Raw genomic sequence first — 23,386 nt, forward strand, 5'->3', positions numbered from 1 at the left:
CTCCTGTCCGGCTCCCGCTCCCATTGTCTCGGCAGATGCCGCTTAGTCCGGCGATCGTGCTCCGTGTTCAGTTTTCGGAGGTCGCGCTCTTTCTCTGGCCGGCGGGGCGATCCCGCGGCAGAGAACAGGCTTCCTGAGTTCGGGCGGCTCTTCTTTCCTCCTTAGGACCCACTTTGCCCTCCCAAGGTGGCAGCAGCTATGTACGCGCTGCGATCTCTTCTGCTTCTGCTGTTGCCTCTGTGTCCCGGTCCTGGTCCTGGACCCGGTATCGAGGCAAAGGTCACCCGGAGTTGCACTGAGACCCGGCAGATCCTGGGGGCCCGGGGATATAGCTTAAGCCTACTCCCTCCCGCCCTGATCTCAGGTGAGGAGAAAGAGGAAGACTAGAGAATTGGGGGCGAGGGAGGGGGCGGGGGCCGGTCCCCCATCTCACAATAACTCTCTTCCCTTTCAGAGTGGCCGTTATAATAATCTTTTCGTCTCATAGTAATAACGTCTCTTCTCCTCCGGAACTTCTTTACCAGGATCACAATAACACTCCTGTTCACATAATAGCTCTCTACTCCACCCCCACCCCAGGAATCCCTTTCTAGTAATTAGCACCCGCCTCTGTGTTTCTTTATTCACAGCCCAATTTGTTCCCCTCGCTATTTCCATGAGCCCCTTCTATGACAATACTTTCTTTCTTACCAGGTAATCCCACCCCTCCAAACCCCATTCTTCCCATTGAATCCGTCCTGTAAGTCCTTAGAGGCCTGGGGTGTGCGATGTTAGGCAGGCTACCTAGGACCCTCTGACCACTAAATCGGCCCATCCTTATTTGATCCTATGGCTAGTGGCAGTGGACTTGGGATGGGTGAGGGGACAATAAGAAGGGGGTAGAGCCAGGTGGGAATGAGGTGGCAGACAATAGAAAAGAAACCAGACAGTTCAAAGAGAACGGATGGCCCCCAGAGATCAGCAGGAGGAGGAAGGAATTTCACGACACGACTTCCCACCATTCCTTCGTGTCTCCTCTGTCCAGGTGAGCACCTCCGGATCTGTCCCCAGGAGTACACTTGCTGTTCCAGTGAGATAGAGCAGAAGTTGACCTGGGAGACTGAGGCCACCTTCCGAGGCCTGGTGGAAGAGAGCGGCTCCTTCTTGGTTCACACACTGGCTGCCCGGCACAGAAGGTTTGATGGTGAGGACCTGGCATCCCCAAACCTGGCCTCGCACCTCCTCTCTGTGCTCATGACCCGAGCAAGCATCCCGTCCCTGCTCCTGACTCTATCCCTAAGGCACTCTGGCCCTGGCTTAGCCCCCACATACCCACCCTAGGCTCTCTCAAGGTCCTGCCCTCCACCCCCAGCCCCAATTTGCCCAGACCTCTAAGAGTTGCTTAATTTCTGACTCACTTTTCTTTTCTCTCCCCATGCCCATCTCTTCCTGCCTCTGCCCTTTCACTTTTCCGTCCTTCTCTGGCCTTACCCCACCTCACACCCCTTTCTCTGCACTTGCCACAGAGGTTTTTCAGGAGATGCTCTCATCAGCCGAGCACTCCCTGTCCCTGCTCTTCCACCGCTCCTTCGGCCGCCTGTATGCCCAGCACACCCCCTTGTTCAGTGGCCTGTTCTCTCGGCTACGGGACTACTATGAGAGGTCCAGTGAGGGGTTAGATGATGCCTTGGTGGATTTCTGGGCTCAGCTCCTGGAGAAAATGTTCCCCCTGCTGCACCCACAGTACATCTTCTCCCCTGACTACCTGTTCTGCCTCACGCGCCTGGCCTCTTCTGCTGATGACTCTCTGAAGCCTTTTGGGGACTCACCCCGCCGCCTCCGCCTGCAGGTGAGGGGCCCCAAGGCCTGAGCTTCAGCCACCTTTGACCTAGTGACCTCTGAAGTATGTACTACTCACCTCCAGCCCAATGACCCCCTTTCCATGCCCCAGTCACCCCTGACCTGGTGATCCCTCTATCCTGCATGGCAGTCATGTCTGACCTGGTGACCCCTATCTTGAGCCCCAGTCACCTCTGCCTGACCCAGTGCTCCTTGGTCTCCTTTAATTGGATGGCCCCCCTTTCTGTGTCCTAGTTTACGCAAGTTGCTGACCCACTCACCTGCTCTTGCCTTCCCCCACCCCACCTTTCTGCCAACTCCTCCCTAATCCCAATACCTTGGCTTCCTCTGCTTCAACTAACTGTGAATTAGACACTTAATATTTAAGAAGGATTTTCATTTATAGTCTCCCATTTAATTATCATCATAACTCTAGGAGGTAGATATCAGCATTCCTATTTTACAGATGAGGAAACTGAACTTCCCAGAGGTTAAGGTCTCACAGCCAATAAGTGGTAGAGCTATGTTTCACACCCAGGTCTCCTGGCTTCGGGTTCAGTGTTTGTTCTGATACAAGACCCTCTATCTCCAAGCCCTGTAAAATGTAATCCCTCCACCTCTTCCCAAGCCCAGTTCCCCTTGGTCCTTCTAGACTGTGATTCCTTTGATCCTCTTGAACCTGCCTCCCGGGACCACCTGACACTCCTAGCCACCCCAAGATAACCCTACAAACCTCACCCGCCCCCCCCGCTCATCCCCTTGGTGCAGTCTCTTGGTCCCAGTGTTGACTGACCCTCAACAGTCCTGTGGTTTTTCTCACCTTCTTTCCCCTCCCCCAGGTAACCCGGGCCCTGGTGGCTGCCCGGGCCTTTATCCAGGGCCTGCAGACCGGAAGAGATGTGGTCAGCGAAACGCTTAAGGTTAGAGGGAGCCTGAGTATGGGCAGGGCCCAGGGAGGGAGACAAGAAGTAGGAGAGGTCCCATGAAGAAGAGTCCGGTGCCAGCTGGCAGGAGAGGCCTGGGGCCTTCCCATATCAGCCTTGAAGCCTTGGCATCCCAGGGTAAATCAGGAAGGCTGGAGTCTCCCTTGTGTCATGACCCATGATCTCCTCCCACCTCTGACCCTCTGATGACTCTTACCCCCTGCCAGCCTCTAGGGGCCTGCTCATCTCCATAGCATCTCTGAGATTGGAGTACTGGCCCTCCTGGTTTTCTCCAGGACCACTCAGTGGCTCCCTCTTCCCTGCTACTGGAGGCCAGGTTCCTGGCTTGGCCTTCAAGGCCCTCTCTCGACTGCTCATTCTCTCCCTGACCTCCCAGCCTTACTTCCTGCATCCTCATTCTCCTCTCTCCCCAACCACGATGGGCTCACTCTTGTCCTTGAACCTTTTCTCAGATCCCTCACTACCCCATCTCTCCCAAGAAGCAGTATCTGCAACCTGGCCCCTAGGAGCCTCCCTCCTCTGATCTGTGGCAGTCCTGGGGTCACTCCTCCTGCCACACGGGGTCATCAGTCCTAGATGTTCATATCCAGCTCTACACTGAGAGCCTGGGAAAGGTGGGGTGGGGTATTTGACTTCTTTCTCTGCCCAGCACCAGGCTTAGCTGAGGGCAGCCAAGCGTGGATGACACAGGCCTGCTCTCTGCTCCCAGATGCCGCTGTCTGAAGGCTGCAAACGGGCTGTGATGCGTCTGACAGGCTGCCCCCTTTGTCGGGGGGTCCCCTCGCTGCCACCCTGCCGGGGCTTCTGCCTCAACGTGGCCCACGGCTGTATCGGCAGCCAGGGACTGGATCCTGACTGGGGGACCTATCTGGGTGAGGGGATTCAGGAAAGCCTGGGAGGGCTGTCTGTGTGGGGGTGGGCAGGGTGGACCAGGGAGGGAGTGTTAAGCGCTTCTGAGGGGAGAGGATGAGGAGCGGCTCTTCTCATGTCAGTTTCCCCCATCTAAGACCTGCTGCTTCCCTCCAAGGCCGGGGTCAGGATTTGCGGGAACATCCTACTTCAGTGAGTATCTCCCTGGATGTCCCCTCATTTCACCCTTTCTCTTTCTTTCCCTCTTTCAAGATGGTCTCCTGTTCCTGGCCGAGAAGATCCAGGGCCCCTTTTCCTTTGAGCTAGCAGCACAGTCCATCGGGGTGAAGATCGCTGAGGGTTTGATGCATCTGCAGGAAAACAGCGTGCGGCTGTCAGCCCAGGTACAGGGGCCACGAGAAGAGTGGGAGGTGGCGGGAGGACCGGAGAGAGAAGGGTGGAGGGGGAGGCCCCGGGCTGGGGGTACAGTGCGGGGTGTCAGGGAGACACTGTAGGGCCTCTGGATAAACTGGGGCGTCGGGGGCGATTGGAGTATTGGAGTGTGGTTTCTACCGCGGGACGACTGTCTGTGGGGTCTCTCCCCGGTGCTGCAGGTGTTCCAGGAATGCGGAAGCCCCCAACCGGCGCCGGCCCGCGCCCGCCGTGCCCCAGCCCCCCGGGAGGAGGTGGGCCGGCTCTGGTCGGCGGCGGCGGCGGAGGAGGAGCGGCCCACGACGGCTGCGGGCGCCAGCCTGCCCCGGCTGGTGAGTGGCGGGCGGCAGGCTGGGGCGCAGGCGCGGCGGGGGGCGGGGGGCGCGCGCACCAACTCCTCCCGGGCTCTCTTTGCGTCCAGGTGTGGGAGCTCCGCGAGCGGCTGGGCCGGGTGAGGGGCTTCTGGGCCGGGCTGCCCCTGACAGTGTGCGGGGACCCCCGCGTGGCTGCGGACCTCTCCCAGGAGGCGGCGCCCTGCTGGACCGGAGCTGGGCGGGGCCGGTGAGAGCCGGGCGGCGGCGGCGGCGGCGGCGGGCGGGCGAGGCGGACTCCGTGGGCGGGGCGGGGCGGGAGCCTCCGGGGCTGCTCTGCTCGCAGGTACTTGTCGCCCGTGGTCGGGGGTCCCCAGGCCGGGCAGATCGACAACCCAGAGCTGGATGCGGAAGCCTCGAGCCCCGACCTCCAGACGCGGAGGCGGCGGCTGCAGCTCCGGGCGGCCACGACCAGGATGAAGGCGGCCGCCCTGGGACGCGACCTGGAGCTGGAGGACTGGGGTGAGGCCCCGGGCCGCAGCGAGGGCCTCGCTCCGCCCGGCTTTCCGCGATTGGACCCGGGCCAACCCGCAGCCCCGCCCCCTGCTTTCTGTAGTCCCTCCCCTGGCGTCTCTCCGTTACCATCAATTCATTGACTCACACGTATTACACGCACGTATTGAGCGCTTTACTCAAAGGTAGGGGGTAGAGCACCAATGACAGGGTCTCTACCCATGAGTTCATGGTTCCCTGGGGGAGACACCAAAACACTCTTACAGAACGGTGGGAAGCTCCTAAGAGTGGGCAATGTATTGGGGGAGACTGGGGAGGGCGGGCAATCCCGGGAGGTGGGGAAGTGGGGTGCGGGCGCCATGGGGCTGGCTCCCCAAAGTAGAATTTGCCAGGGAAGCAAGGCACTGACATCCATTTTTTTTTCTCTCTCCCACTGTCTGTCTCTGTCTCTCTTTGTCTCTCCTCCCCCCCTTCCCGTCTGCTCGCTGCTTCTGTGTACGTCTGTTTTCTCTTTTCCTGTTTATCCTCTCTCTCCATCTGTCTCTCCTTTTTGTCTGTCTCGTTGTCTCTTCCTGTCTCTCGTTGCCTTCTCTCATTCTCATGTGTCTGATCTCTCTCCTCACCTTCCTGTCATTCGCTTTCTCCCTCTTCTCGCCCTGCCTGCTCCTCCACCCCTCCACCTTTCACTGTTTTTATCTCGAGTTCTCTTCCTCGCTGCCTGTGGCTCTTTCTCTCTCCCTGTCTCCCGCTACCTCTCTTTCCCATCCCTGTCTGTTTCCGATCCTCCCCATCCCTGCAGAGGACGCTAGCGGCTCTGGAGAGGGACAGCACTATGCAGATGACTGGATGGCTGGGGCAGCAGCTGTGGCCCCCCCGGCCCGGCCTCCTCGCCCTCCTCGAAGGGATGGTGCTGGGGGCAAAGGAGGAGGTGTCATTATCCGCCACAGCCAAGACAGGAGCAGGACTGGAGGGACGTCTGTCAGTTTTCACACCCAACCCCTCCTCATCCTCTTCCTCTCAGCCCTGGCCCTGCTTGGACCTCGATAACTGGGGAGGGGTGCCCTGGCATCAGAAGGGTTCGTGGCCCGTCCGCTCCTCCCCCTCTGCTGGGTCTGGGGAGGAGTCGAAGGGGGCTGCAGAGAGGGTAGAGAAGGGACTTTTTGGGTGAATGGCTGGGGCCCCAAATCCAGGAGATTTCCATTGGTGGGTTGGGTTGGGGGTGGGTGTTCACAATATTTATTTTTTCATTTGGTATCTGGGGAGGAGGGGCTGGGGGTATTTATTTAGGAAGGAGGTGTGGTCTCTCTAACCCAGCCTCTACGGTTGGGCTGGTGGTGAGCCCCAACAGAGAAAAAGGGAGGAGTTTTAGAGTTGCCGGGGGAGGGGTTTGAAGGAAGTTGAAGGTGGGGATGGGTGGGGGCACCCAGTCTCAGAAACGGACAAAGCTGGTGCTTGTGGGGTGCAGGGCAGGGGACTAGGATGTCAGGATCTATGGGTCTAGGTTCTATCGAGTTTTTTCAGTATCACTTTCTTAAACTAGAAAAAAGAAAGAAGAAAACATATCTCATGGCCTCTGCCATCCGCCACATCCTTCACAAGCTTCCCTATTTCACGTTTCAGTGTTCGACTCGATGTTTATTCTATAAATAAATGGCTAATTTATTGGACCCTATGTGTGACTTTCTGTACCTTTAGCCCAGAGCCTCTGTGACCAGCACTTCATTTCTACCTGCTTATCTTGGAACCTGTCCCCTGGGATTGAGTTTGGGCAAGCTGTCCACCCTCTGGGTCTGAGCACCTTCATCTACAAAATGGGGAGAGTTGCGGGGAGGGGACTGCAAAACTCTTTTGGACCCAAGCCACCGTTAATATTACCACACCACTGACCCTGCCTTCAGGGTCGGGGCCCCAGTTCTCTGTGTCAGCCTCTGGCTACCTTGTCATGTCCTTGACAATGTCTGCTTTCAGCTCTTGTCTGTTATTCTTTCTTCTTTCCTTCTTTCCTTTGGTCGCCTGAATGAGTCTTTTGTTCTGCAGAAAGCTGAAAGAAAAAGTATAATTGATTCCTAAGTGCCAAAGGAGGGTAGGACTGGTGTCTTCCAATGGCAGCCTGGGTGCCCTGAAGGAGAGGGAAAGGTGCAGGGCGGGAGAGACCCAGAGACGCGATCAAAGCCGAATCAGCTGCAGAGACTGGCGGGACAAAGGGAGGGAGGGGGAGGAGCCTGGGCGCTGAGAAAGTTTAGGGGGAAAGTTGAGCCGAGCGAGAAACCGGGCGGTGGCTGGAGCAGGCGGGAGGGCCAGACCCCGATTTCCCTGCTGCTCCTCAGGTGGCCTGGTGAGTGGGCATGTGAAGCCGAGGCCTCGGCCGGTGGAGGGACTCTAGAGTTTATGGGAGGAGACTTGGGGGGTTTCATAGAGAGAACCCCAGAGGGAGCCGACCCAGGGCTGGCAACAGACTGAGCAGTCACCAAAGCTGGAAGGAACTGCGGGCTGGAATCGGGGGTAATAGGAGGAGACAGGGATGGATGGAAGGAATAGAAGAAATCTGGACACAGGAAGGAGTCCAGTGCGGGGCTGGATCCTGGACGCTGGGTTAGGGGAGGAAATTGGGGGATGATGCCAGAGGGGGCGGGTCTCTAGGTGGCCGGTGTGGGTTCTCTGCCTGGGGTCGCTCCGGGCTCGTCCTCAAAGGGGGCCGTCGGGGCTTGGTGGAGGGGCTGCGGGTTGGAATTGAAGGGGCAGGTCTGGACTCCCAGTAGACTGGGAAGCTGGGGCCTGGGAAGGAATTCTGAAGCTCGGCGTTCGGGTTTTGTCTCTTTGTGTCCCAGAGTCTCTCTCCAGCCCCACCCTCTCAATCCCCTCTGGGTGCACTGCTGGGGTTGGAAAGTGGGAATAGGGGTGTGTGGGATCTGGGATCTGGGCTTCCTAAACAACCCTACACCCACCACCCCCCAGGCCCTCTCACACACTGGGCTCTGCCTGGCGCCGAGAGGGAAAGCATACCTGAGCTTAGATGAGCTGGTCGGCTCTTATTCTTTACAAAGTTGCTCCTGTGCTTTCACCTCCCTGGGTTCCTAAGCTGGTGCCCTGTCTGGCCCTCATTCCCTCCTTATGGCTTCTCCTCTCAGCCTCAGAATGGGGCTCTTCAGCCCGGCCTGTCACAGACAGAGGGGCAGAGGAAGTGGTCAGGGGCCTGGTGATGTCCGTTTCACTGGTATGAGCGGACCGGTCTGATCTTTCGCCCCTTCCCTTCCAAATCCCTGGGGCTCAGTGAGGAGCCGTCAGTGGGGGTTGGAGGGAGCTGCAGGCTGGCAGCAGAGAAGCAGTCGTGGGGCACCTAGAAGATCTGGGTGTAGAGAGGGCTCCCCCCTCCGCTGCCCCCCTGCCCGGAATGAGGTCTCAGCTGCAGCAGCAGGAGAGAAGGCTCTACCCGCTCCTTAGACTCTCCTTCTTCCCCCTTATTTCCCTTCTAGACGCTGACAGAGGCAAAAATCTGCTAACTCAGGGGGCAGACTCAACCGGGGCTGCGAGCAGACCTGGGGAATGAACCCCCAAACTCGAAGCGGCGTCTTCCGCGGCTGCACGGCTGTCTCAAGCTGTCTCTGCCTCTGTGCCTGGCCCTTGCCCTGTCCCTCTCTAGCATCACCCTTCCCCGTGCCACACGGGCCCTCTGTCTCCTACCAGGACCATGCGCCTCTGGGGGCCTCGGAGCCTGGGGGTGGCTCTGGGAGTCTTCATGACCATCGGATTTGCCCTCCAGCTCTGGGGGGGTCCCTTCCAGAGGAGGTGAGTTCCCATCTTGTCCCAATGCCCCACAGATGCCCCCCCACTTGCTCCTCCCCGTCCCACCTGGGGCTGTGACTCTTGGGGACTCAGAGGACGCTCCACGCCCTCGTCCTTGCTCCACAAGACACTCATCCACCTGCTGCTGAGGGACAGGACACTTCCCCTCCCGTCTCTCCCCCAGGCTACCTGGGCTGCAACTCCGACAGTCCTGGGCCTCAACCCCGGGACCAGCTGTCCCATCCTGCCTGCCAAGGCAGCGACTCGTGTTCCTGAAGACGCATAAATCCGGGAGCAGCTCTGTGCTCAGTCTACTTCACCGCTACGGGGACCGACACGGGCTGCGCTTCGCCCTCCCCGCCCGCTACCAGTTTGGCTACCCAAAGCTTTTCCAGGCCTCTCGGGTCAAAGGCTACCGCCCTCAGGGTGGAGGCACCCAGCCCCCCTTCCACATCCTCTGTCATCACATGAGGTTCAACCTGAAAGAGGTGAGGAGTGTCGAGGGGGTGGACAGGACTGGCGAGAGATGGGCTCATGCCTGTAGCCAAGACCACCAGGGGAGGAGACCCCAGGCCTGGAGGCTCCCCAGGCATCCCCTCACCCAAGAGTTGGGCATGGGGGCCACAAAGGTGAGTCCTGCTGCCCCCTCCTCAGCTGTCCCTCCCTCAGAATTTTCTGGCAGCTGAAGTTCTGCCCTCTCCCATCTAGAGTTTACTGCAGTCTCTCTCCAATTTATCCTGCTGGCATCAGTGTCACGCCAACTCTGACCCCACCCCGCCAACCCTCCCTCCAGTTACCTGGCCCTTCCTGGCCCCTTCCACTGGCACTACCAGGGCCCTGCGCAGTCACTGCCTTCTGTCCCGTCTGCATCTCACTCCCCTCACCACGTCTGCCAGATTTTGAGGATCAGCTACATGCCAAGCCCCAGTCCCGGCCCCACCCCCAACCCCCGGAGCCTCAGTTCTAAAGGGGGAGATGAGTGCACGCATTCACAGGTTATCCGTACAGACACACACACACACACACACACACACACGAACCTCTTGGAGGAAGAAAATCAATGGACAAATGAACACATACAGGGAAAGAGCAAACTTTCACTGAATACTTCTTGGGTGCTGGGTAGTCATCTTACCATCATCCTGCCAGGAAGGCATTATAAGTGTCTCCACTACACAGATGAGGAGGTTGAATCTCAGAGAGGCTAAGTGACAGGCCTCTGTTAACGGAAAGCCACAGAGCTAGCATTTGAACCCAGGCCCAGCTGCTCCAAAGTCAAAGCGCCTTCTGTGGGCTGTGTGCATGTGTATGTGTGTTTGTATTTGGAACTGTGGGGAGAATATTCATCCAAAGAGGTGGGGCTTTCTGGAGAGGTGGGTTTTATAGGAAAGGGTGGACATGACTTTGTAGTAAGGAAAATATCAGGTGTTCTTAGAGGAAAATATCAGGTGTTCTTAGAGCAAAACATCTTAAAGATATGGTGGCATTGGTGTGTGTACGTGTGTAGGTGGTAGAACTTCAGTGGTGGCTGCAAAGGCAGTCCTGTTGGAGCTGGAGCTGGAGAAGGCAGCTGAGCAGCATGAATGTGATCTAATGGGAAGCGAGGGGGCACTGCTGGGAGTGAGGCGAGGACAGCAATCACTGAGGCAGGTTCCTCTGGAGTTTAGGATGATCATCACCACCCCTCACTACCTCCCATGTTCCCCACACTTCCACATCCTTCAAGGTAAGTGTTAACCCAGATTTACTGATGGAGGCTCTGAGAAGGCTCTGAGAAGTTCGATAACCTGCCCAAAGTTACAAGGTTGGTAAATGGCTGAATTGGGATTTTATTCCAGGTCCATCTGATGCCACAGACTGTTCTCTGCACTGTTCCCCTATGCCTTCAAAAAGACATACAGCTCACAGGCTCGCCCTGCAGGCATGCCCACATCGGCAGGGCAGACTGGAAGACTTGTCAGGGAGTCAGGTTCAATGACAGAGGTCACGTTCAGAGGCGGAAACCCTTCAAGGAGCCCCAGAGCTGGGTTCTGGCATGGATCTGCCTGCAGGACCACGCTAGGGTGTGGCTCAGCTCAATTCCCACCTTCCTTCTTGCGGAGAAGTGGGATCACACATCCCAGGCCTCTGAGCAGGACCCTACCGAGTGGCCATGGCTCCCCAGTGCCCATTCCAGGACTGTCTCTTGCTCTGCAAGATGCCAAGGAGCCCCAGGAGTGCCCTGTCCTCCGGCCACCCTGGGCTTGGCCTGCCCTGACGCCTATACCTGAGACAGCGTTACGACTGCTCTGACTCCTTCCTATTTGCTGCCAGTGATCTCCCTGAGAAGGCCTGAGGCCAGCTCCTTTCTTGGAGTTGTGACAAAGAGTCCCAGAGTAGGCACTTAGGTTTTTGTTGGAGAAGTGAACACAAAGCTTGATTGCTAGAAGTGTTACTGACCAAGGCAGACAGAAAGGCCCAAGGAAGTTAATGTTCTCCAGGAGCTTCCCATGTTCCAGGTTCCTTCCTACCCTTATCTCATGTAACCTCCATAATCACTTGGGAAGGAAGGTATGATGGATCCCCGTTTTGCAGATAAGCAAATTGAGTCTCAGAGATGTTAAGTGCCCTACCCAAGATCTATGTAGCTGGTGAAGGAAGCTGGGGGTTCCCAGCAGAGCTGTCAGAAGGAGGTTGGAGGAGGCTGGGGGATCAGTGGGCACTGGGTTTGCTCTTAGTTTCTTCCTGGCCTAGTTCTCTCTCCCTATGTCTGTTTCCTCTTCTCTGCAGGTACTTCAGGTCATGCCTTCTGACAGCTTCTTCTTTTCCATTGTCCGAGACCCAGCAGCTCTGGCCCGCTCTGCCTTCTCCTACTATAAATCCACATCATCGGCTTTCCGCAAATCACCATCCTTGGCTGCCTTCTTGGACAATCCCCGAGCCTTCTACCAGCCCGGGGCCCGTGGGGACCACTATGCACGCAACTTGCTATGGTTTGACTTTGGCCTCCCCTTTCCCCCAGAGATGAGGACCAAGAGAGGGAATCCTCATCCCCCCAGAGATCCCAACCTGCCACACCTGCCTTCTGGCGTTGGCCTGCGAGCCCCCACCTTGGATTCCAATGCTCTCTTCCATCCCATTCCCACTGTTGCTGATGGTCACAGCCAGACGTCCAGCTCTGCCTCTTTAGATTTGGGGTCTTCATCCTTCATCCAGTGGAATCTGGCCTGGCTGGACTCTGTCTTTGACCTGGTCTTGGTGGCCGAGTACTTTGACGAGTCATTGGTCCTGCTAGCAGATGCCCTGTGCTGGGGTCTAGATGATGTGGTGGGCTTCATGCACAACGCTCAGGCTGGAGGTGGGCAGGGTGGAAGTGCTGTCGGCAATGGTGGACTGACTGCTGAGGACAGGCAGCTGTCTGCACGGGCCCGAGCCTGGAACAACCTGGACTGGGCTCTCTATGTTCACTTCAACCGCAGCCTGTGGGCCCGGATAAAGCAATATGGCCAGAGCCGGCTGGACAGTGCTGTGGCGGAGCTCCGGGCTCGCCGAGAGGCCCTGGCTAAACACTGTCTGGTGGGGGGTGAGGCTTTAGACCCCAAGTACATCACGGACCGGCGGTTCCGCCCTTTCCAGTTTGGGTCAGGTAAGGTTTTGGGTTACGTGCTTCGGAGTGGCCTGAGCCTCCAAGACCAGGAGGAGTGTGAGCGCCTGGCTACCCCTGAGCTACAGTACAAGGACAAGCTAGATGCCAAGCAGTTCCCCCCAACAGTCTCTGTGCCCCTCAAGACTTCAAGGCTACCCTCCCCCTAGGCATCAGACCACTAAGTCTTAGGCTGAAAAGCAGCTGAGCCACAGGGGCACAGTGATGAGTGTGAGGCAGCCACATGCCCTTTCTGCTTCCCCCAGAGACCATGTCTGCTCCCCAAAGGAAAAGTGGAACTTGGCACGGATGTGGGCCCCACGTCCTCCAGCCTGTGCCAAGGAATCCTAGTCCTAGAAGCATCCTCCCCCCATCTTGCCCCTTTCCCTTTCCAGCACCTCGCGCCCCCCCACCCAGGTCCAAACAGCACTCTCAAAGACCCCTGGAGGAGCAAACCATGGAGTACGGAAGAGATTGTTTGGGACACAAGGGATAGGAATAATGCGTCCATCTCTCTATGAAATATTTGTTACTGGGCTATACTCATTTCACTATGAAATGTTTGTTGAATGAATAAATAATTTGAAACTTTGACCTGCTCTATATAGGGCGGAAGGGAAGGGGATGGAGCATCTTCCTGGGAGAAACGGGGTTGGAGGGGGTTCTCTTCATAGTACTCCTCTAAGAAGGGGTCTGTCTGCAGTCTCACCTAAACCCTTCGTGCAGCAGGTTAACCACACGCACACACCGCTCCTCTTGTCCAAAATCCGGTCGCCCACAAATTCCGGCGCCTCCGAGGCCACGCCCATTCCCTTCCGCTTCCGGTGTCTCTCCAGTCATTCGGCCCAGCACCCCGGTTCCGGCCCCACGGGGTCTCGGTTCCGGGCTCGTTGCCCCGGTTCCCGGCCCCGGCTGGTCTGTCGGGCCGGTCCGGCCGCGCGCAGCACCGGTCGGGGCGAGGGGCTCGCCAGACCCACCCCAGCGGCCCCCTCGCCCTCCGCCGGCCACGGCCCACTTCGCTCCCCGGCCCGCGCCACCCTCGCCGCCCATGGAGTCCCAGTGCGACTACTCGATGTACTTCCCGGCCGTGCCGCTGCCGCCACGCGCGGAGCTGGCTGGGGACCCGGGCCGGTACCGGGCGCTGCCCCGGCGCAACCACCTCTACCTGGGGGAGACTGTCCGCTTCCTGCTGGTGCTGCGCTGCCGGGGCGGCGTGGGGTCCGGCGCCGGAGGCGGCCTGGGCTTGGGCTCCCGAGGGGCCTGGGCAGAACTGGCGACCGCCCTGGCCGCCCTGGCCTCAGTCAGCGCCGGAGGGGCGCCCGTGGGCGGTGGCTCCGGCGACCAGGATTCCGAACCCCCGGGGGGCGGGGACCCTGGTGGTGGGGGGTTGTTTCGAGGCTGCAGCCCCCTCCTCACCCACGGCCCGGGCCCTGCTACCTCAGGGGGAGCGACCACGGTGAGGAGCTCGGGGCGACACGGCACAGGGCGGAGGGGCGGTCTGCTGGGCTCCAAAGACGGGAGGGGAGAGGGACGCTGGAGGGAAGCGGGAGGCCGATGACGGGTGAGGAGAGGGGAGGGCGAGAACCACGTACCGCAGATCTTAAAGGGAACGCTGGCGCTGCGGGCGGCCTTGACTCTTCTGACCTCTTCACCCTTTTCACAACCCAGCTGCCTGTGGAGGAACCAATTGTGTCCACAGATGAGGTTATCTTCCCACTCACCGTTTCACTGGATAGACTGCCCCCAGGGACACCTAAGGCCAAGGTAAGGCTGGCACGGGGTGGAGCTGTTGTCCTAATTCAGACGCCCTTTGAGGCTGGCTGGCTGTGTGTCTCTCCTCTCGACTGTGGTCCTGTGTCCCCTGTGCTCAGATTGTAGTGACCGTGTGGAAGCGGGAGGTTGAGGCACCAGAGGTCAGAGATCAAGGCTACCTGCGCTTGCTGCAGACCCGATCTCCTGGGGAGACCTTCCGGGGCGAGCAGAGCGCTTTCAAGGCCCAAGGTGGGGAGGAGAATGCAGAGAGGAAATGCTGGAGTCTGGAGTTTGGGGGACAGTGGAGGGGTGATACTGGCAAGTGCCCAAGCTGGAGAGAAGAGCAAGATTAGAACTGTGGGTTGGAATGAGGCTCACCCAGCCCATCATCTCTCGCCTCTGCCCTCTCCTGCAGTGAGCACCCTGCTGACTCTGCTGCCCCCTCCAGTTCTGAAATGTCGCCAGTTCACTGTGGCTGGAAAACACTTGACCGTGCTCAAGGGTGAGCAGACTGGCGGCTCAGGTCTTGGGCAGCAGCAAGGGCACTGACTGGGTGTCAGTTACTCTGGTGGGGATAGATCCATTTTAGGGGGGAAAAGGTGGGGTCCAAGGGGTCCAGATACTCTGAGCTGAGCTGGTTACCTCCGACAGTGCTGAACAGCTCCTCCCAGGAGGAAATTTCCATCTGGGATATCCGCATTCTCCCAAACTTCAATGCCAGTTATCTGCCTGTCATGCCCGATGGCTCTGTGCTGCTGGTGGACAATGTCTGGTGAGGTCCTGGGGAGGGGCAGGGCCGCACAGTGGTGGGGATGGGGGCAGGGCCGAGAGCTCTCGTGTGGAAAGATCCAGCTCTGGTCCCTTTCTTCTGAACTAGTCACCAATCTGGGGACGTCTCCATGGGCTCCTTCTGCCGGCTCCCTGGTACCTCTGGCTGCTTCCCCTGCTTGCTTAGTGCTCTGGAGGAACACAACTTCCTATTCCAGCTCAGAGGGGGTGAGCAGCCCCCTCCAGGGGCCAAGGAGGTGAGTATAAGAGACTGGTGTGTTCAGGAGAAAGGGTGAGAAAATGCAGCGGGAGGAAGAGGCCAGGGGGTTGACTAAGGGGAGAGGGAACCTCTGATACATGTGATGTTTCCCTTCGTCCCTCTGGCAGGGCCTAGAAGTTCCCCTGATCGCTGTGGTTCAGTGGTCCACGCCGAAGCTGCCCTTTACCCAGAGCATCTATACCCACTACCGGTGAGTTTGTGGGACACCCCACCCCGGCCCCGCCTGGGTACCATCCTGTTCATCTTTGTTTCAAAACACACACACCCTGCTTCCCGCTCTCTCTCACTGCTTCTAGCCTGCCCAGCATCCGCCTGGACCGCCCATGCTTTGTGATGACTGCTTCTTGTGAGTCCCCTGTTCGGACCTACGAGCGTTTCACTGTCACCTATACGCTGCTCAACAATCTCCAAGACTTCCTTGCTGTGAGGCTCGTGTGGACCCCGGAGCACGCCCAGGCTGGTAGGTGGCTGCCAGGCCTAACCTTGTCCCGAAGGAGGGGAGGGGAAGGGAAGCCGTCACAGAGATGGGTGACTGTGGCCGGCTGCTTCGGCTCTGAACCAGGGTGGTCTCCATGGTGTCACAATGGAGAGTTTAGAGAGGCCGCGGGGCAGAGTGATTTTAAGGGCCTTGACACTGGAGCTGGGCTCCCTGGTATGTTTGACTTGTACCTCTCCCACTTCTTAGCTGTGTGACCTTTGGTAGGTTACTTAACCTCTCTGAGCCTCAGATTTCACATCTCTCAAATGGAGAAAATAATACCTCGTGGGGCTGTTACAGCGACTTAGTGAGTTAATATTATGTGAAGTGGTTAGAATAGATCTCAGTACACAGTTAAGTATTAGCTACCGTCATTTATAAAATTCAGCAAACAATAGCATATACTCAGTTTACTCCACAGAGTGGCTCTGAGGATCAATCAAGACTGTGCTCGTGAATGCCCCCTGCAAACTGAGGAACACCATACAGATGTGTTTCCCAGCCCCCGTTTCTGCCCCCCAGGAAAGCAGCTGTGTGAGGAGGAGCGCCGGGCCATGCAGGCAGCCCTGGACTCCATCGTCTGCCATACACCCCTCAACAACCTCGGCTTTTCCCGGAAGGGCAGCGCGCTCACCTTCAGTGTCGCCTTCCAGGCTCTGAGGACGGGGCTCTTCGAGGTGGGCTGGTGGGGGCCAGGCTGTGTGCTGGGTGAGGCAGAGCGTCAGGTAGAAGGAGTCGGGGCCGCTGGCTTCTGTGGCTGAAGCATAATGGGCGGTGCTACAAAGCCGCGCGGAGGGAAGGTGGAATTTAGATCCGACTTCGGCCTGTCAAGTGGGGAAGATGACCTGAAAGGAGGTCGGGGGCCTGGAAGCCGAGCTGGGTGGATGATCCATGTCTCCCTACCCCAGCTGAGCCAGCACATGAAACTGAAGCTGCAGTTCACCGCCAGCGTGTCCCACCCTCCGCCCGAGGCCCGGCCTCTCTCTCGCAAGAGCAGCCCCAGCAGCCCTGCCGTCCGGGACTTGGTCGAGAGGCACCAGGCGAGCCTGGGCCGCTCTCAGTCCTTCTCCCACCAACAGCCCTCCCGCAGCCACCTCATGAGGTACGGAACCGCGGGAGGGGTGCCAGTGGACTTGGTAGAGGCCAGAGTTGGAGAGGGAGCAGGGAGGGGCCCTGGGTCCAGCCAGAGCTCATAGCCTCTGCCTTCCCCCAGGTCAGGCAGCGTGATGGAGCGCAGGGCCATCACGCCCCCCGTGGCCTCGCCTGTCGGCCGCCCCCTCTACCTGCCCCCGGACAAGGCTGTGCTCTCTCTGGACAAGATCGCCAAGCGCGAGTGCAAGGTCCTGGTAGTGGAGCCCGTCAAGTAGCGCTGTCCGGCTCTCCTCCCTCTCACACTCCTGGAAATCAACAGCCCCCGCAGAGCGGTGCTCCCTCCAGGCTGTGCCTCCCCTGGGATGCCTCCCACCGAGGGTGAGGAGGCCCTGCAGGGCCGCCTGTCTGTGTCTGCTGATGAGGGACGAGGGAAGAAGCTGTGAATTCAGACAGGGATGGCTGCGGCGTGAAGCCAACAGTATTTCCCGGACCTCCTGAGGGGGGGCTGGCCCCACCCCTCAGCCAAGGCAAGGGCTCCAGGAGCTCCCTTGCCCCCTGCCTTGCACCCTGGTTCTAAGTTTACAAAGTGTTTTCCTCGTTCCTTTAAGTTGCCTTCCCTGCCTCTGACATTCCCTCCCTCCCTCCCTCCCACCCGCAGGGCTGAGATCAGAGGGTGGTGATGGTAAAGGCACCCGACAATGACGTGACCCTCCTGTCTCAGGTCAGGGGAGAAGCTCGCGGCCTCCCCTCGCCCCCATGTTTACGTTTGCAGTCTGAAGCACTTTATGTGGGGTTTTTTGGGTTTTGGGGGGTTTTTTTTTGGTTTGTCTGTTCCTGTAACTTATTCTCCAACTACTGCTTCCAACTGAAATAAGACTATTAAATACCTGTTCAGGAGGAGAAGAATGACTGTTCTGTGTGTGTTGGTGGCAGGAGCAGAGACCCGGGGGCTCAGAAAGATTCCCTTCAGCATGTACACCAAATAGCTCCCCTCAGCTCCCTTCCCCCCATTTTTTTTTCTTCTGAGTCCCAGTTTTAGATGTCTAGATGTGGCCTTGCTCCACTCCTCTGGGCTGAGGCCCTAGAAGCTGGAAGACACACGGGGTGTGACCCTCCTCCCCCAATACACACGACACATCCCTGGGCTTGGGAACATCAGACTCACGTTTATTAGGAGGGAAGGTGAGGAGAGGGAGGTCCCCTCGCCCTCACTCTCCTTAACATAGTACAGAGCCCCCAAGCCTCTGCCCTTCCTGGTAGGGGTGGGGAAATGGGTGAGCAGACAGCCTTAGTTCTAATGGCAATCAAGAGAGAGGCGGGGGGAGGTTTGCGTCTTCCTCATCACAGAGGCTCACGGCCCCATCCACCTCTGCCCCTCGCCCTCTGGCAGGCTCACACGTCAAGGGGCTCCCGGCCTCGGTTCTGCCTCTTCACCACAAACACCCTCTGTCCCGACACGGTCACCAGCAGCGTGTGTTCTCCAAAGACCACTGGAGGGGAGACACACCTTCCCCCGCCCCGGGAGAGGGAAGGGAGCAGAGAGTTAGTGGGGTGCGAAGGCCTCCCTGGGAGTCACACACAAACTGGCTGGGCTCCAAAGCCAAAGAAATTTGACAGTTCCAAGCTCAGAGATTTGAAGATGGGAGGTCTCCATTAAATCCCCTTCCTTCTCTTGCTTTCTCATAATTCTGATGCAGGGGTGAATACCAAGGGGAACAGAGTGGCCAGAACCAGGGACCCCAGGGAGGTGGTGGGCGGCTGGTAGGAGACAGGTGCTTTTCCCTGAGAAGAGAAGCCTCGGGGAGCAGCACCCCCCAACACCGTCACCAGGGCCAGGGGCTCACCCGACAGGCGCTTGAAGGGTACGTTCATGCTGTGGTGCAGCCGGAAACCGCAGGCCGTGCTGACCAGCTCAGAGATGGCGCTGGCTGCCTGCTCGTCATTCTCTAGATCCCCAGATGACTGCATGCAGACAGAGGAGGGAGGATGGCAGGAATTAGGGAACAGAATTGGGAGAGAACTCCAAGGACACTTTGGCTCTAGCACTTGTAACCTGCCTCCACTTTCCAATACCCCAAGGTCACCCCCGGTTTTGGAAAGACCCACCTAAAAACTGCCCTGTGACGTTGTTGCCCCTCTTGATGCCATCCTGTTTGTCATCCTTAAAATACCGGGCTTCCTCCCAGGAAGCAGTGACTCTCATCCATTTCTTTACTGACGCTGTTTTCCTAATTGCTGAATCTTGATTTCTCTCCCTGTTCCCACATTCTCAAACATCAGTGCCCACCCACCACAGACTTGTTCCAGGTGCCGTCTTTTCCTCAGTCTTCCCGTTTGTTGCCCTATCGGCAGAATCTGAAACATAAACATCCCCTTTGTCCCTGAACCCCTTCCTACTACCCAGCCCTTGCGTAATGATGTCACAGTGGCCTGGGCTTCCTCTTTTCTCGTGATGATCTCAACTTCCTCTTCCTACCTCCTCAATATGGGCCTCCCACTGAGTCAAATTCAGCACCCTTTGCTCTCTTGGACATTCCGTACCTCAGTTACCTCATCTGTAAATTGGGGACAACAATACCTATCTTATGGGCTTGTGAGGGTTACGAGAGCATATTAGCAAGATGCTTAGAATAACTCCTAGCATTATATATTTAATTGCTATTATTCTATATCAAACTCAGTGTTTAAAGTTGAGCCACCAAAATTCCCCTTACCTCTCCCCCTCGCCAATCAACTTCCTTTCTTAAGTCCCTGTCTGTTAAGGCACCATCATTCTAGGCTTGAGTTCAAAGTCTTACAGCATGGAAAAGTTATCTCCTCTATTACCTATCTCTAGTCATTACGAAGACATATCGATTCTTCCTTTAAAAATCTCTTCTCTCCTTGCTCCTTCTCATTGCCACCAGCTGTTGCATACCTAGATTTTGGCAACAGCATCCCTGCTTCTGAATCCTGCCCCTTCCGGCTCATCTTTACACCTAATAGAACAATTCCTCTCAATCACTTCATCAGCTCATGTTTCTGTTCAAAAACCCTTCAAAGCTCCTATTACCCCCCAAGATTAATCCACAGGTGTTAACCCAGCCTTGAAAGTCCTCCACAATCAGATCTTTCCTTAACATATCCTCTTCTTCCCCCAAACATTTACAAATCTTTTCAACATAAACGCACCAGCAATTCAGAAAGGCTGATGTCACACTCCTGCAAATATGTCCACCTCCCAGCCCTGAATATGCTCTTTCTTTTCTGCCTGTTCACAACCATCCATCTTTTAAGGCCAGCTGAATTCTTGCCTCTTCCAAGAAAGTTTCCTTGCCAAAACACAAGTTCTAACACGAAGGGCTGAATCCTTCACTCTCTGGACTTCTTCAGTTATCTTTACCATGTGCAATACTTTGAAATTTTAACCTTAAGCCTTGTCTCTCTAGCTGAAATTTTAACCTTAAGCCTTGTCTCTCTAGCTAGATTGAAAACTTCTAGAGCACTGACACTATATTGTACTGCAGAACAAAATACCAAGCCTCTTCAATAAATACCAAATAAAGACATACTCAAGAATAACTCAGGTAATGTCATTTATCAACAAACCTGTAACTAGTCTGACTTTGGTAAAGTCAGTAAACCTCTTTTACCTCAAAACAGTTACAGGACTAAGATTCCAGAGATAGATTAATTGATTTAATTCCTGAATTTAATTCCTATATGCCAGGCATGATACCAGATAAAGATCAAGAACAGAGACAAATCAGGCTAAACTGGGCAACGTTAGAAGGCATCATCGGGCGATGTGTATTGGAGGAGCCCCCCCTCCCTTTTCCAGAACGCACCGCCAGCACTGCGCCTTCACTCAGCACCAGGTAGCCGAGCTGGTCTGGGATTCGCTCCAGCCCCTGGGTCAGTGCAGAAGTCTAGTGGGTAAAGATGCAATCAGTGAGCAGCAGGCTAAGAGAGCAGCCCTTGGTAAACCCAAGTCTCTCTCTTGACAATGGCCCCCCAGGCCTCTTTCCCCAGCCAGGGCCCTTCCAGACCCTCTTCCCTCTACATGGCCTTCAACACTGATCTTCCTGAGCCTCCGTCAGTCCTCACTCTCTGCCCCTGGGCTCCACCGGCCTTCCACACCCCACCTTTGCTACCCCACAGACAACTCCCCTCAGCCCGGTCTCCAATTCCACCTGTGGCCCGCCGCTCCCCCTCAGATTACTCCCCAGCCTCTATACACCCTCCCACCGACCCCTGCTCAGCCCTCTACGTCGCCACCCCTCCATCTCCATTCCCTCTCGGTCCCGGGGCGGATAGGAGGTGAGGGCGGAGTGCAGGCTCAGGACTGGGCGACCAAAGAGATGGGGGGGCAGGGACACCGAACCCCCGGCGCGTAGTCCCGCGCATGCGTCCTCACTCACCATCGCAGCCTTAGGTGCTGGGGGGCGCTCACTGCTAGACGTAGCTTCCGGCTCCAGTCCCAGGTGACGTGATTCCACCCGGCGGTCTCCTCCTCCTGCTCTGCACCGCCCGACTTGAGTCCCGCCCCCAGAATGCGGATTGGAGAGTGGCTACGTCATCAGACTTACTCTGCCAGTGTGGAGCGCCGCTTCCCGGAGGCGCACGCGGATTGGCCGCAGACCCTCTTTAACATTCATCTCCTCTTCCCTCAGCCCCAAAGCGCCGAGATAGGGTGGCATGTCGGCGGAGGGGCGGGCCTGGGGGGGCCGGGGCCGGAGGGAGGAGGTAGGGCTAAGGGTTTGCGCCTGCGCACACAGGCGGCCCGGGTTCCCTAGGGCTAGACCGCCCGCAGTGGGACAGTGAGAGAAGAGAGTAAAAAAACGTGAAATGCAGATGAAGAGCTATTCAAATGCTACTCTTGTGCCTACTCCGGGCAGCTCTCTAAGACAGGAATTTGTTCCCAAAGTGGTTTTTTGTCCCGGGATTCTGTAAGAAACGGTGTGATGGTGCATTGATCCCTCGCTAGACAAGGCAGCTGCAATACTGAATATTCTCTGTCAGGAATAATTAGAAAATGACCTTGGAGTCATTTTTAAATATATGAGTGTCATATAAATTTTTTGTTTTTATTTAAATAGTTTTTAGGCCTGCTGCAATGTTAATGTGGGTGAGGGAAAATGATAAGTCGTAATAAAACAGTAAATACTTGATGAGGATGTGGAGAAATTGGAGCCCTCATACATTGCTGGCAAGAATGTAAAATGGTGCAGTTGCTGTGGGAAACAGATTGGCAAGTTTCCTCTAAAAGTTAGATATAGAGTTACTATATTTATAAATGAAAATTAGATGTAGAAAAGTTAAATATGACCTAAAATTTCCACTCCTAAATACATACCTAAGAGGATTGAAAACATACATTCACACAAAACTTGTACACAGATGTTTATAACAGCATTATTGATAATAGCCCCGAAATGGAAACAACCTAAATATCCATAAACTGAAGACTGGATAAATGAAATGTGGCATGTCCATACAGTGGAATATTATCCAGCCATAAAAAGGAATCAAGTACTGATCTATGCTACAACATGGATAAACCTTGAAAACATTATGCTAAGTGAAAGAAATCAGACACACAAGGCCACATATTGTCTGGTTCTATTTATGTGAGATGTCTACACTGGGCAAATCCAAAGAGACAGAAAGCAGATTAGTGGTTGCCAGGAGCTGAGTGGAGGGGGAAATGGGGAGTGACTCTAATGGGTGTGAAGATTCTTTTTGGGTGATGAAAATGTTCTGGAATTATAGAGTGATGATGGTTGCACAACCTTGTGAATGTAATGAAAACCACTGAATTGTAAAGCTTAAAAGGGTGAATTTTACAGTATGTGAATCATATTTCAACAACATAAAACAAAGTGTTGTTGCTTGAGGAGAAAACTAATTAGAGAAGATGGACGCCTTTTTTAAAGATGAGGTATGATTATAATATAAAATTTAAATTGGAGGAGGATGTAGAGAAAGTTCTGTGGGGATGCTTGATTTGCAAAGCCTTCCCTGGCCTTAGATATTGATGACAGTTTGTGGTATCAAATTTTTTTTTTTTTTTTTTTTTTTGCACATACTGGTTCTGAGCGTTTTCATCTGTACACTGGCCTAACCCACTCATTAACCACCCTGTAATAGTATCCCCAGATACTATACAGATGAGGAAGTGGAAACAAGAGAGATTGAGCCTTGCTCACGGCACACAGCTGGCAACTGGCAGAGCCAGATTCCAGTCTAAGTCTGCTGATGCTGAGGCTGATGCTTTTTCCATTGCTCCATTGGCCAACTGCTTTTTTTTTTTTTTAAGCTACATTTAATTTTACCTCAGAAATTCCCTGTTCTCATTTTACTTAACACAGAGGAAACTTTTACAGGACATTGCTCATCAGCCATCGTTAGAATTGTTTCATTTTCACAAACAGCTTGAATCATACTGCTCATGTAGGGAGCAAAGTTTCTCATTCTTTCATTCAACCGGTGTTAGTAAGCACCTTCTATGTACCAGACACTCTTCTTGGAATTGAAGATACAGCAGTGAATAAAAATAAGACATTTTTTTATTGTTTTCAAGTTGTGAGGAAGAGGGTGAGTCAGATAATAAATAAATATATTAAGTGGTGAGAAGTGCTATGAAGAAAAATGAAGCAAAGTTTCCACTCACAAGACCCAGACCTAGTGAATTCTGTAAAACAGACCTTATTAAAATAATTCCTTTCTTTCCTTAGCCTCCCCACAGTTCAGTTACTTTTCTAC

General features: G+C 55.6%; 4 protein-coding genes and 1 long non-coding RNA gene across 5 annotated transcripts; 3 read left to right on the plus strand and 2 right to left on the minus strand.

The window, feature by feature from the left end:
• The first annotated feature begins 183 nt into the window (after positions 1-183).
• Positions 184-6,534, plus strand: GPC2 (glypican 2). Its single transcript, XM_079719853.1, has 11 exons — positions 184-364; positions 1,025-1,183; positions 1,506-1,828; positions 2,658-2,738; positions 3,472-3,634; positions 3,885-4,015; positions 4,226-4,375; positions 4,465-4,604; positions 4,701-4,876; positions 5,667-5,943; positions 6,408-6,534. Exons 1-10 carry the CDS (start codon positions 199-201, stop codon positions 5,912-5,914), a joined length of 1,737 nt encoding a protein of 578 aa, XP_079575979.1. The 5' UTR covers positions 184-198; the 3' UTR covers positions 5,915-5,943; positions 6,408-6,534.
• LOC307063629 lies at positions 5,639-13,295 on the minus strand. Its single transcript, XR_013811254.1, has 3 exons — positions 12,982-13,295; positions 6,804-6,908; positions 5,639-5,777 (listed from the first exon to the last, which is right to left on the minus strand). It is a non-coding gene; the product is annotated as an uncharacterized lncRNA (long non-coding RNA).
• Positions 8,538-12,442, plus strand: GAL3ST4 (galactose-3-O-sulfotransferase 4; the record flags this gene model as incomplete). Its single annotated transcript, XM_079719854.1, has 3 exons — positions 8,538-8,653; positions 8,835-9,138; positions 11,420-12,442. Exons 1-3 carry the CDS (start codon positions 8,556-8,558, stop codon positions 12,440-12,442), a joined length of 1,425 nt encoding a protein of 474 aa, XP_079575980.1. The 5' UTR covers positions 8,538-8,555.
• A 16-nt stretch (positions 13,296-13,311) lies between the features above and the next one.
• Positions 13,312-17,542, plus strand: TRAPPC14 (trafficking protein particle complex subunit 14). Its single transcript, XM_079719855.1, has 11 exons — positions 13,312-13,728; positions 13,941-14,036; positions 14,144-14,273; positions 14,440-14,526; positions 14,676-14,796; positions 14,902-15,049; positions 15,180-15,262; positions 15,369-15,532; positions 16,073-16,227; positions 16,459-16,652; positions 16,764-17,542. The coding sequence occupies exons 1-11, from the start codon at positions 13,321-13,323 to the stop codon at positions 16,915-16,917; spliced, it is 1,740 nt and encodes a 579-aa protein (XP_079575981.1). The 5' UTR covers positions 13,312-13,320; the 3' UTR covers positions 16,918-17,542.
• Positions 17,543-17,793: 251 nt separating this feature from the next.
• On the minus strand, positions 17,794-21,125 carry LAMTOR4 (late endosomal/lysosomal adaptor, MAPK and MTOR activator 4). The gene is made up of 4 exons (XM_079719201.1): positions 21,043-21,125; positions 20,470-20,550; positions 18,487-18,604; positions 17,794-18,132 (listed from the first exon to the last, which is right to left on the minus strand). Exons 1-4 carry the CDS (start codon positions 21,043-21,045, stop codon positions 18,035-18,037), a joined length of 300 nt encoding a protein of 99 aa, XP_079575327.1. The 5' UTR covers positions 21,046-21,125; the 3' UTR covers positions 17,794-18,034.
• Positions 21,126-23,386: the final 2,261 nt, after the last annotated feature.

The sequence above is a fragment of the Hyperoodon ampullatus genome (genome assembly GCF_949752795.1).
Source record: "Hyperoodon ampullatus genome assembly, chromosome: 14".
NCBI lineage: Eukaryota > Metazoa > Chordata > Mammalia > Artiodactyla > Ziphiidae > Hyperoodon > Hyperoodon ampullatus.

What these genes read in the sequence shown, in the direction of transcription:
- GPC2 (XM_079719853.1), top strand. Translation starts at nt 199, where the DNA reads ATGTACGCGCTGCGATCTCTTCTGCTTCTGCTGTTGCCTCTGTGTCCC. An exon ending in CCCTCCCGCCCTGATCTCAG is followed by an intron (nt 365 to 1,024) that starts GTGAGGAGAAAG and finishes TCCTCTGTCCAG; the next exon opens with GTGAGCACCTCCGGATCTGT. An exon ending in ACCGGAGCTGGGCGGGGCCG is followed by an intron (nt 4,605 to 4,700) that starts GTGAGAGCCGGG and finishes CTCTGCTCGCAG; the next exon opens with GTACTTGTCGCCCGTGGTCG.
- TRAPPC14 (XM_079719855.1), top strand. Translation starts at nt 13,321, where the DNA reads ATGGAGTCCCAGTGCGACTACTCGATGTACTTCCCGGCCGTGCCGCTG. An exon ending in ACACTTGACCGTGCTCAAGG is followed by an intron (nt 14,527 to 14,675) that starts GTGAGCAGACTG and finishes TACCTCCGACAG; the next exon opens with TGCTGAACAGCTCCTCCCAG. An exon ending in TCCCGCAGCCACCTCATGAG is followed by an intron (nt 16,653 to 16,763) that starts GTACGGAACCGC and finishes GCCTTCCCCCAG; the next exon opens with GTCAGGCAGCGTGATGGAGC.
- LAMTOR4 (XM_079719201.1), bottom strand. An exon ending in GTGAAGGCGCAGTGCTGGCG is followed by an intron (nt 18,605 to 20,469) that starts GTGCGTTCTGGA and finishes GTCTGCATGCAG; the next exon opens with TCATCTGGGGATCTAGAGAA. An exon ending in ACCCTTCAAGCGCCTGTCGG is followed by an intron (nt 18,133 to 18,486) that starts GTGAGCCCCTGG and finishes TCTCCCCTCCAG; the next exon opens with TGGTCTTTGGAGAACACACG.